Below are 12,315 nucleotides of genomic sequence, written 5' to 3' on the forward strand. Positions count from 1 at the left end.
TCTTCAGTTAATTTTGGCATATCTTTTTCCATGTTTAAGAGTTCTTTTTAGTGAATTTTAAGTTTTTTGTGCTTCCTTTGCCTAGCTGCCAACTCTTTTTTCATGATTTTCCTGCATTACTTTTGTTTCTTCCCCAGTTTTTCTTCCACCTATCTTATTTGGGTTTTTAAATCCTTTTTGACCCCCAGGAATCTTTTCGGACTGAAGACCAACTCACTGTTTAATTTTAGTTTGAAAATATTGACTTGCCTTCTTTTGAGTTTGTGTTTTGGTATTTCTTGTCACTAAAATAATTTTCTATGTTGAGTTTATTTTTCTTGACTTTTAACCTGGGGGTGGGGGTGGGGGTGGGGAAGAACTGTTAAAATTAGTCTCTGTTCCTATGGTGACGGGGTCACTGTCTCAACCTTGAGGTTCTTTGCAAGTCAACTTTCAGAGTTAATTCCAGGGATTTATGTTTCAGTTCTTCCAAGGTGGTATGACCTAAGTGGAGGTGTGTTTAATACTCTTCTGGCCTGTGTTCTGGTATATAAGCAACCAGAAGCACTTTTTCCACCCTGGAATTGGGACCATAGTCCTTTGTGGCCCCGAGTACTAGTGTGCTAATGCTCCTCCTTGCCTGGGACTTTAACCAGAAACTATGACCTAGATTTGTTTACAGGCAATGAAATAGAGTCTTGAACCCATAGGGACCCTAATCTTCTTCTGACTAGTTGTCCAATCCCCTTACTGTCCTGGGACTGAAAACTTTGGAAACAAGCTCCAGTCTCAGTCAGTGTCTGTCTGTCTGTCTGTCTCTCCTCACCCCCCCCCCTCCTTCTTGTTCACAAAATTAAGAATGACAATATGAAGATTAAATTAACTCTCCCCTGCCCATTTTTAGATTTAATCACCAGAAGCATATACACCCCACTTACACTTGAGTGGAGGAGGTCTGTGACCCACATGTGTGAGATAGTGGGTCTGTGACCCACATGTGTGAGATAGATAGGGTGATGAAACAGAATCAACTGACTTTCCCCTGGGCAGTCCTAAGCAAAGCTTTTGTAATTGGTACACATAAAATGGAAGGAACTCACAGGAAGGGATGAAAGGAAATGGTCTTTAAAAATGCCAAGAACTTCCTGTGAAGGGTCTTTAGGTCTTTCATCTTCTACCTGACCTTGGAAGAGCTCTGACTGAGGACCTTGGACTACTTCTATTTTCTTTAGAACTACCATGTGGGGTGAGTGGAAAAAAAGGCTGACTCTTTTCCTGGATTTTCTGAAGGGACTAGCCCTAGGAGCCTAGCCTCCCCTCTTGAGAGAGGTGTCCCGCATCCCCAGGTCCTGGGCTTAAGGCTGGGACCCCTCCGGCTAAGGACTAACTAGCCCTGCCTGGGTTGAGCCAGGGGTCAGAACAAAATACTTAGTGTGTAAGTTAGATATCTTACTCTATCCTTTCTATGATTTTCTTACTTCCACTCTTTCTATATTTTATAAATAAATTGTTGAAATAAATCTCTTAGGAATTTGACTTAATTACTGGTAATCCTACTACCCCTTACAACAGAGATTAGAACATTCATTGAATGATGTCTCTAAGTAGTTAGTTTTATTGTGTATTTTACGGAGAATGCAGCTTGATGGCCAATAGATTTTTCTGCTGATGACCTTTGACCTATAGTAGTGGATATGAACTAGCTAAACTTCAAGGAAAATCCAGTGTTTGATGACTTTCTGAAGAGCTTTGATAGTGAAGGACTCTGAAAATAGGGTGGTCATTGAATAGAATAGAAAATATAAAAAAGACTTTTTGTTTTCATTTTTTATTTATTTTAAGGAGACCTTGTTCATATGTGGGAAAGATTTAGTAGAAGATACGAGGCTGAAAATAGACATTACCAGAGAATAAGGATGATGAATGTTGCAGGATCTTGAAGGAGACAAGAGGAAATAGGATCAAGAGCACACCTAACAGAATTATTCTTGTCATAGCCATTTCTTCTGTGATCCAAGGAAGGAGGGAAGAATATATGCTCATTCTACGGTTTTGAGAGGAATAGAGGAAGGGGAGTTTAAGGAATTCCACTTGAATAGTACATATGTTTTGAATGTGAAATTCTCTGCAGTATTGAGAGATTGAGGTTTCAGGAGAAATGATATGTTTTAGAGCAGCAGTTCTCAACCTCTCAATTTGTAGCAATGCGAATACATAATGCATATCAGGTATTTACATTCCGAATCATAACTGTAGCAAAATTACAGTTTTGAAGTAGCCTCCAAAATAATTTTTTGGTTTGGGGTCACTGCAACATGAGGAACTGTATTGCGGGGTCACGGCATTATAAAGATTGAGAACCACTGTTTTAGAACATTCATTGTGGGAAATGAGATATGTTGCTAAGAGTTGAATAAGAGGACTTTCTATTACGATGATCTTGTGAAGGAGGATCTTAACCTTTACCACTTTTACTCTAGATTCAGAGTAGTGATTTATAAAGTCTAAACAGTGACCAAGAAAATACAGAAGAGGAAAAACATCAGTAAGTTTCTTCATTGTGTCCAAGATTACACAAATGATAGCCAAAAGTTTTGGTTAGTGGAAGAGGGATCCTGTCATACAAATTAGCACAGATACAGGGAAGTAAAACAGAAACTTTTGGCAGTATTTCTTCAGGAAGAACTCTTGAGGGGTAAAAGACCACAACAGCTTCATAAGATTTAAGATTTAAGAGTTGTAAGACCATAATACTCATAGTTTATACACATGAAAGCAAGTAGAAGCCACAGGTAGAAACCCGGGAAAAGTAGATCGGGCTTAAAACAGAGCCTGGCCGCACTATAGGACTTGAAGTTTCATCTTAGTACCATAAGGCTATAAGAAAACAAAGGAGTACCAAAAAGAGTAGTATGAGTCATAGAATTGGCCAAGAACCCAGAAGAAGAAAGTAAACTCAATTATAACCATAAGCAGAACCTCAGAGAGAAAAGGGAGTTCACAGCAAGTGTTACAAGAGTATAAGAAGAAATGAAGCAGACGATTAAAAAATGGAACTCTGGAGGAAAAACTTAAGAGAATAAAATTGAATAGAAGTTGGGAAAATCTCAGGTAGTGTATTCTCTTAATATCAAAATAGACCATACAGAAATCACATCTCCCTGAGACATTGCCAAATATTAGGACAAAATTTTAAAATTAGCGCTACAATTTATCCACTATCAAAACAACTGGTATCAAAACCAGATCAAGGAGAAATAATTTAACAGTCAGATTTCTAAAAACCCTTGATCAAACTCCTTGTTCCCCGGATTAGTATTTTCTTCAAAACTATATTCAAAAGATACCCACATTGAGAACCAGAAGGCCTAGTGAAAATAGAAACAAGAATACTTACTGAAAGAAAAACCCCCAGCAATGCCATTCTAAAAATTCAGCAGTTCCAAGACAGTGAGAAAAAATACCACAATCATCCAGATATAGTTTAGTAGTGAGGAATCACATTCAGAGTACATAATACCTGGTAGCACTTGTTGTGAAGGAGCAAAGATTTATGAATTTGGCATTCCAAAAGATAAATGATTATGACCAAAAATATCGCGCGTGTGTGTGTGTGTGTGTGTGTGTGTGTGTGTGTGTGCGCGTGCGTGTGATTGAGTGTGTGTGAGTGAGAGAGAGAGTGTGTGAAATTGGCTTTTCATGCAATAGTAGACTTTCAAGCATTCTGTATTAAATACCAAAATTGAGTAGATATCTGGAAATTAAATTAGAGTCAAAAAATCTAGAAAAGTAGACACAATTTGAGCAATTAAAAGAGGCCAAATGATTTGAAACATTCTATAAGAAAAAGAAGAGAAACAAGGATCCAATCCATAAATGATAAATTAAAAAATTTTTTATTTTTGCATTAACCATATTGTCTGCCTCCCCCCAGAAAACACAAGAAAACAAAAAGTCAATAAAAGAATAAAGAAAATGAAAAAAATTGCTTTAATCTGCACTCAAGAGTGCTCTCAGCATTTTTTATCATAGGTCCCTTTGAAATTTATCTTCTATCACTATCTCTGGATCAGAAATGTCTTTCATAGATTATTGTCTTTACAATATTACTGTTTCTATGTGTACAATGTTCTCTTGGTTCTTCTTACTTTACTTTGCATTAGTTCATATAAGTCCCAGGTTTTTTGTTTATCTTGCTTGTTGTTTCTTATTAGCACAAGTAGTGGAATTCTAATAATTTTATTTAAGAGTAACATAGGGAATTAAATAAGACAGATAGACTGGGTGGTGTTTTTTATAATATCCTAATGTTTTCAAGAGAGGGAAGAAAATGTAGTTGACAGAGGAACTATAATATGGGAAAAAAGGAAAAGGGAGTTATTTCTCATAATTGAGTTATATGAAACATGTGTGCAAAAATGGAAGGAGTGTAGAGAGCAGGCATCATAAGAACCTCACTTTATTTATGATTTATCAGTGAGAGGGGAAATAAGGAGAGGAAGTAGAGTAGGAGCAGAATCTCTTCCCATTACACATCACTCATACTGATCATATTCTTTATCTTTTGCCATCTTCTCTGCAAAGATTATAGAGGATCAAAGAGGAAAAACGACATATGATTAAAGGAAAAGAGCATTAATTGTAATAACTTTGAACACAAGAGGAAGAATTCCTACATGAAGTTAGATGATGAAACAATGGATTAGCAGAATCCTACAATATGTTTTATCAAGAAATATATTTGAAACAAAAGGATTTATATTATATATAGCTAAAATAATTTGCTTCAGGTGAGCTCAAGAAAATGGGAATAGTCATGATCTCAGAAAAGGCAACAGCAATAGTAGACAGAGTTAAAAGAAAACAGGGAAGTTTCATTATGCATAGAGGTACCATAGGTAATGAAATATCAATACTTAATATATATGCATTAAATCACATCTGAATTCTTAAAGGAAAAGTTGATTGAATTAGGGAAAGAAATATACTACAAAATTGTAATCATCAGGGTCTTTTGTGTGCACTTTTTAACTCAAAGCAAATTTAACCAACAAATAAGTAACAAAAAAAAAATTAAGGACCTAAACCAACTTTTTTTTTTTTTAAAGTACTATGTGAGTTTATATGCTTATATGAAACTGGTAAGAACTATATACATTTTCAGTTTTTCTATATGGTACCTCTATGGAATTTGACTACATTCAAAGTTATAAAAACCTCATAAACAAATGTCAGAAGAAGAGCAATTTTGATGAATGGTGATATTTGGAGGCCCGATTGCCAAAGGTTAAGAAATAAGAAGAAAGGGAATATGAAGTCACATAGTGTAGATGCTTCTCTCAAAGAATTTAACTAACAGGATTAGAGATATAAGATGATAGCAAAAAAGAACAGTTAGATCAAATGAGGGGGTTTTTAGGAATGAGAAAGATATAGACATAGCTATTTGAACTGTAAAATTCTACAGCCATATAACCCCAGTGTTTAGTATATACTTCATGAAGTGATAATGAGATGGGAAAGGAAAAAGTTTTTTTAAAAAACATTAATATGATAACTTTTTGAAGTAAACTTTAATTTATGAACCAAAAAGCTTATTATATGCAAAACTTTGATAATGACTATGAGTGCCAGGCTTAAAGATTGGGAAGCACTAATATTTATTTGCAAGGGTCTTGTTCTCAAGAGTCCTAGACTTTTTGTTTTAAAATGTTAGGGTAGATGCTTGCGGTGGTACCATTTGATGACTCATCTAAAACATGTCACCTTCTGTATCTCCTGTTAACTATGTTTACTAAAATTTCCTTCCTTCTTTCCCTCTGTCATTATAAAAAAAGAATTTTTTAAAAGAAATAATAATTCAGCAAAACTATCTTTTAAAACTTAACATCATATGCTATATTCTATCATATACTAGATTTTGTCAAGAAATAGAAGGAGAAGCTTTGTCATCTCTCTTCTTTGGAGCTAACCGTGTTATTTTAAGTTTGCTTTATTTTGATTGTTTTGTTATTTTTCAACAGGCATTAATTACTGAGGATATAAAGAAATAGGAAAAAATAGTCTCTTCTGAAATTATCATTCTAAAGAGAGAGACACACCACCTAGAAATCAGAATAGCAGATAAATACAGCCTGAAGGAGGAATCTGGAGCTATCTTAAAGGAAGTCCAGGATTCTCAATGGTTGGAAGGAAGAGTAATCCAGGCATGGTTCAGAGATAGGGGATGAAATGTCTTATAGAACAAATGACCAATGAGGGTGTGAAGGGGGAAGCATAAAAAGTTGAGAAGGGGAGACAAGGTTTAAATGCCCAACAAGGACTTTGAATGTGATCTTGTAGGCAAGAAGGAGCCACAGGAATTTCTTTTACTGGGGACATAGCATGATAAAATTTCTGATTAGGAGAGGTTTGGCCACTCTGTGGAGGATGATTTGGAATGAGGAAGGGGTTTTTGAGGCAGAAGATGGGTTAGAGGGTTGTATTAATGCAGGCAAGAGATAATTTGGGGCTGAACTAAGGTGACAACCATGTGAATGCAGAGGGAGATAACATAAAGAGAGAAATTGCAAGATTTGGCAACTTACTGGGCATGAGAACCAAGATAGAATGGTTTCATTTACATAGTAGTACACATTGAGAATTTTTTTTCTCATTCTGCTCATTTCATTTTATCAGTTTAAATAAGTTTTCTTATCTATTTGTCATATTTTGTATTTTTTATGTCACAGTAATATTACATTGCATTCATATAACTTGTTTGGTCATTCCTCTATTAATAGGCATCTATTTTGTTTCCAGTTCTACCACTACAAAAAAGTATTGATATAAATTGTGCTGTGTGTCCTTTTGGTTTATTGAATCATTTGGGGTATAGATCTTGCAGAAGAATTTCTATGTCAAAAATGTATAAGTATTTTAGTAATTTTCTTTTTGTAATTCCAAATTGCCTTAATAATTTTCTATTCGCACTTATTAATTATTAAGTTCATAGGTTGTTCTAAGAACTGGGGGAGAATTAGCTAGTAAATAAGAAGACCCACCCTTTCCCTACTCTTAAGGAATTTATACTTTATATATATAGTCTTATAGGGAAGATAAAATGATAAGATAATAGCTTACATTTAAAGATTTTTCTACTGTTTTTTCTATAGAATTTCTACAGGAAATTTATCTGAAAGGGAAGTCAATCTTGAATTGCTAAACAGCACATTTATTTTTCCATATTCTCTGTCTCATTATTATGTTGTCTATTGCCAGCAAAGAGTAGTAGCAAAAAAGATTTCTATACAGTTTAAAGAAATTGAATAACTTTCAAACCCCTACTGGAATAAAGTGTTAATTATATCTTATATATCTGACTTGATATATTGTGAGACCTTATAATATTAACAATACATATTAACTCATATAACTAGGGACCATCAGCATTGACTATTTATTCCTTCTGAATATCTTATTGGCACAACGAAAACATATCAATTTATAGTTGAAGATGAACTTGTTCTTATATGTTGAAAATGTAAAAATTTTTCATCTGTTTCAGACTCCATTTACTTTTGGCTTGGGTCAGAGAGCACCATACACAACTGGAGAGCATTGTCTTCTTTGTAGAAGTGAAAGGAAAGATTCCTCACTTGCAGAGAGTGGGATTAAAAATTCTAGCAAAATGGCACTTTCTACATCTCCTAAAGCAAATAGTATGCTGCATCTTCCACTTTGGGTGTGTCCAGACTGTCGAAGAACAGTTGAGAAAGAAGAAAGACATGCTACCTTGGAACAATCTCTTATGGTGAGTGTTCCTGTGAAAATAAAAAACATTCTGGAGTATATTTGGAAATAAATATTTTCAGCTGTTTCTTGCAGGCTTTTGTGTGATTCTGTTTTATGTAATAAATTGTCCGAGAAAGTAGATTACTATTAAATTCACCTCATTGAGATGAAGAATCATAATTGTTATACAAGCAGGGGAAAAATAGCATAACAAGCACTGAAAAGTAATTAATGAAACTAAAAATTGAATTATTAGAATGAAAATATTTCATAATTCACCAAATAACTTGCAAGGCAGGTGAATACAGATGATATACAAAGAAAGATAGTTGTGACATAAGTTCCTGTATTCTTGGAACTTGCAGTCTAATTGGGTAGGGTCAGGAAAGATATGGGTGATTAATGAAGACTATGATCAATATAATGAAATGAAAAACACGTTTGATTTAGAGTTGAAGGACATACTTTGTAATCTTGGCTGTTGTTTTTACTATGCACAATCTTGAGCCCAGTTCCCTCGTTTTTAAAATGAAAAATACGAACTAGATGATACCCTCAGGTCTGAATCTATGAACCTATGAGAACTATTGGCAGAGTGTTTTGAGAAATTTTAAGAATGTGTGATCATTTTCATCTGGAGGGTGAGGATCAGAGAAGGAAGGCTTCACAGGAGAGGCTTCTTTGTTGGGTCAGAGGAAGGAGAGGCTTGTAGACATGGAGAGAGTAGACATGGGGTTTTGAAGGTGACTCCGTTCCATGCATGTGCAAAGGCCCAGAGATGACAGAGTGAAAACGAAATAGCTTCCTGTTTTTGTATAACTTTGGCCGGTTCACTTGGTTGGACTTTATGTTGCAATTTCATGAATTGAAATGGTTGGATTAAATAATTTTTAAGGTTCCTCTGAGCCCTTCTTAATTCTTTAGGATATAAATAGAGTGAACAGGAAAAATAAGGTGAGGGCAAGGTAAAAAGATTAGAGAGAAAATGGAAACAGTAGATTAAAAAGTAGAAAAACTATAGAGAACCAAAAATAAATGCTATTTATTCATCTTTACTTGACCTAAGAGTTGTGTTAATGAAGCTGTTGAATATAGTTGTAAGAAGCCTGAACTCTAGTAGTATACTGAGATTTAGAACCCAGGTCTTCTTTCACTTATTATCTTTATGATATTCAAGAGGTTACTTAGGGTTTTTTTGTGTTTTTTTTTTTAATCCTTACCTTCCTTCCCAGAATCAATAACTGTGTATTGGTTCCAAGGCAGAAGAGTGGTAAGGGCTAGGCAATAGGATTAAGTGACTTGCCTGGGGTCACATAGCTAGGAAGTGTCTGAGACCATATTTGAACCTAGTATCTCCCATCCCTTGGTCTGACTCTCAATCCACTCAGCCACCCAGCTGCCCTTAATGTTTTTGGATCTGAACATTCTAATCAGTAAAATGACAGGATTTGATTAGATGGCTACCGAAATATTTTTAGTTTTACAATGCTATGATTCTTTTTTTTTTTAAAACCTTATCTTCTATGCCAAGTATTGATTCTAAGGCAGAAGAATGATAAGGGCCAGGCTATTAGGGTTAAGTAACTTTCCCAGGGTTCCACAGCTAGGAAATATCTGAGGCCAGATTTGAACCCTGTACATCCTGACTCTCCAGACCTGACACTGTGCTACCTAGATGTCCCTAAAGTGCCACCTTGATGTCCCTAAAGTACCATAATTCTAAGAAAGGAAGATAAAAGTCAGCTTTAATTTTCTACCTTTCAGATTTCAGCTTCATTTTCTTTCTTTAATGTCTCCTAGTAGTTGGTCTTCTCTTTTTTTCTGATGGGAGACTCATTTTAGTATTGACTTCATTTTTGAGTTTTTTTCATTTTTTCTCTTGTCTATTATTTTCCTAGGACTTCATGTGTTTGTTCTTTACTTCCTTTTTTCTATTTTAGATTCAATCTACACTATTAAATGTATGTTAATCCTAGTCTTTTGAAAGAAAACTTGAACTCAGTTCATGAAAACTATCTACATGAGATAGCTTTTTGAAAAACGATATTTTGATCTCTAAGGAATGGGGGTTTGGAAGTAACTATGTTGTTCAATACTAGTCCTTTCCATCTTAGAGGAAACCTGTTCAACATAACACTTGAATTGATTATTTTTCTTGTCTATTTCTTCTGAGATCATGCTGGGAAATAAATTGCCTCCTCCAAATAGAGAGAACTAGGCCTCCCCTCTCCTTCCCTTCTTTCCATATGGATGAAGTTGCTAAGCTCAGTAATTAGATCTTTTTTTACTCATGTTCCACTGAATGCCTTATCCTTTTTAGATAACAAGGAAAAAGAAAAATAGTTAACTGACTCAGCATTAACTTGGTCCTTTTATTTTCTTCAAACTTATTCTTTGCTATGCTTGAGTTGGTTACTTTTATAAATTTTTTATTAAAAAAAAATTTTGTCAAGTACTTTTAGAGAAACTCTGTTTTGTGATACTAGATACTATGCTACTGTATTCCTAAAAATACTGATTACTATTGGGGGGATAGTTAGGGAAGAGAGGTAAGGTGAGATGATCAAATACTAGATACTGGCATATTTCTTGGGCTTTGAATAAACATTATCAATTGTAAGAGAAATTTTGAGCTGAAAATTTTCCTTTTTAATTTTATATTCTGGATTTTAATAAGAAGCTTAAACTTCTTATTTTGAATTATGCAATTTTAATTATGCTTATTTTTAATACTGTTTTTGGCCTAAAGTTGCATGTACTAAAGAACTTATAATATTAATTTAGAATATTATAAAATTAATATTATATAATTATATATAAATGAATAATACACACACAGGGGCTTGTATCCTATAATTGGCTTTTGAAGAGGATGAAGAAGAAAACTGTTTGATGAATATAAATCCTTTTCTACCTTTCCTTTTATTCTGCTAATAAAGAATATATGTAGGAAAACCAGGTCATGAGTTTTTCCTATGGCATTTTAGATGGAAAGTATAATTTAGTTTACTTACAACACTACCATTTATTATGCTTATTTTGTATTAGTAACTAAAGTCCTCATGACTAAAAGGAAGAAATATATCACTTTTCTTTACAGTTATCAAATAGTAAGAGATGTAAGGGTTAAAAATTAAGGTAGGACTAAATATAAGAGAATGTGGTCATGGAAATTAATATATCTCAAGTCAAATGACTTTTTAGCAGCTTTATTTACAAAATATAGGAAAGAGTAAAGCAGATAAATATGAAAGAGGGTAGAGTAGGTATCTATCCTATCATACTAGATAATTACTCTGTCCAGGTTAGAACCAGGCAGGGCTCATTAACCCTTAGCTGGAGGGCCATTTAGCCAGAGGACCCAGTGATAAATAACCATGCATCCTCCTCTAGCAATTAGTCTCTCCAGAAGCCAGGAAAGAAGTCAGCCTTTTCCACTCACCCACATTGTAGTCCAAAGGGAAAATCCAAAAGCAGTCTTAACTGAAGCAGTCTGAAGTCCCAAGTTTTAACTCCTCCAAGGCCAAGTTCGAAGGAGAAGGTGAGTATTTATGGTGCTTTTCCCACATCACTTCCTATCCCTTTCTCCACTTTAATGGGTCCAATTGCAGTCTAAATTTGCTCTGCACTGCCCAGGGGGCAGTCAGTTGCTCCAGAGTTGTCACCCACTTTTTTGGAAGTTTAAACTCTTGTAGTAAGTAGTTTTTGGACTTCCCTTACTTTAGGGTTAAGTATGGGTGTATTAGCTTTTGTTGATTAATTCAAAAGTAGACAAAGGGAAAGTTAATCCTATCTTCACAGGAATTGGCCTAAAGCAGGGGTAGGGGTTCTTTGGCTGAGTTCCATAGACCCCATTGTAGATGTGTAGATAGATTTTAGGGAATCTATGAATTAGTTTTTTTGGGGGGGGGGTATTTTTATGATTTTTTTACTGTGTAATCTTGTATATCTTATGCATTTAGAGACTTATAAATGGTAACTATTATCACAAATAACACTACATCAATTTAAAATATTTATAGATAATTAAACCTTGTTTTTTTTGCATGTAGGTTATTTTCTTTCCTTGACCTGTTAGTTATTATCCTGTGTAAAAGGATATGTTCAGGTAACTAATATTGTGAGCATAGTTCCAAATTTCTCTTCAGAATGAGTGGATCATTTCACAATTCATCAACAGTGCATTAGTGTACCTATTTTCCCCAATTCCAACAACATTTTTACCCATTTGTTACACTGTATCCATAAAGAAAAGGATCTTACTTTTTCAGTGTTACTTATTCATTATTCCACCAAGGGCAACTCTAATTCACTAGGCAGTATGGTTAATTAATTTAATATATCCTGCTTCTTATTGAAGTTTGATGTTCCTCAACTGGTTATATAGGTGCAGTTATCCCTATGCAGGTGATTCCACTTGAGGTAGAGATATTGATAGGGTGATGGACCTTGAGTCAAGAAGACCTCAGTTCGTTTCCTGCTTTGGATACATACTAGCTGTTTGACCCTGAATAGGTCATTTAATCTCTGCCTCAGAGTTTTCTTTTCTCTGTATACTACTAC

The 12,315-nt window shown here is 34.6% G+C and overlaps 1 protein-coding gene across 6 annotated transcripts in view; it reads left to right on the forward strand.

Annotated features, from left to right (window-relative positions):
• FAM193A (family with sequence similarity 193 member A) overlaps positions 1-12,315 on the forward strand; it is a 245,035-nt gene that overhangs the window by 117,793 nt on the left and 114,927 nt on the right. For 5 of the 6 annotated variants that reach the window (XR_008913102.1, XM_056803650.1, XM_056803651.1 and 2 more), the window contains one exon: positions 7,526-7,771. Coding sequence is in view for 5 of the 6 variants with exons in the window: in XM_056803650.1 (XP_056659628.1) it covers positions 7,526-7,771 (246 nt within the window). In the remaining variant the exon portion in view is untranslated. Of the gene's footprint in view, positions 1-4,746; positions 4,770-7,525; positions 7,772-12,315 lie in introns of those variants that run through there. The other variant, XM_056803653.1, reaches the window with a different exon arrangement.

This window comes from Monodelphis domestica, chromosome 6 (assembly GCF_027887165.1).
Source record: "Monodelphis domestica isolate mMonDom1 chromosome 6, mMonDom1.pri, whole genome shotgun sequence".
Classification (NCBI taxonomy): domain Eukaryota; kingdom Metazoa; phylum Chordata; class Mammalia; order Didelphimorphia; family Didelphidae; genus Monodelphis; species Monodelphis domestica.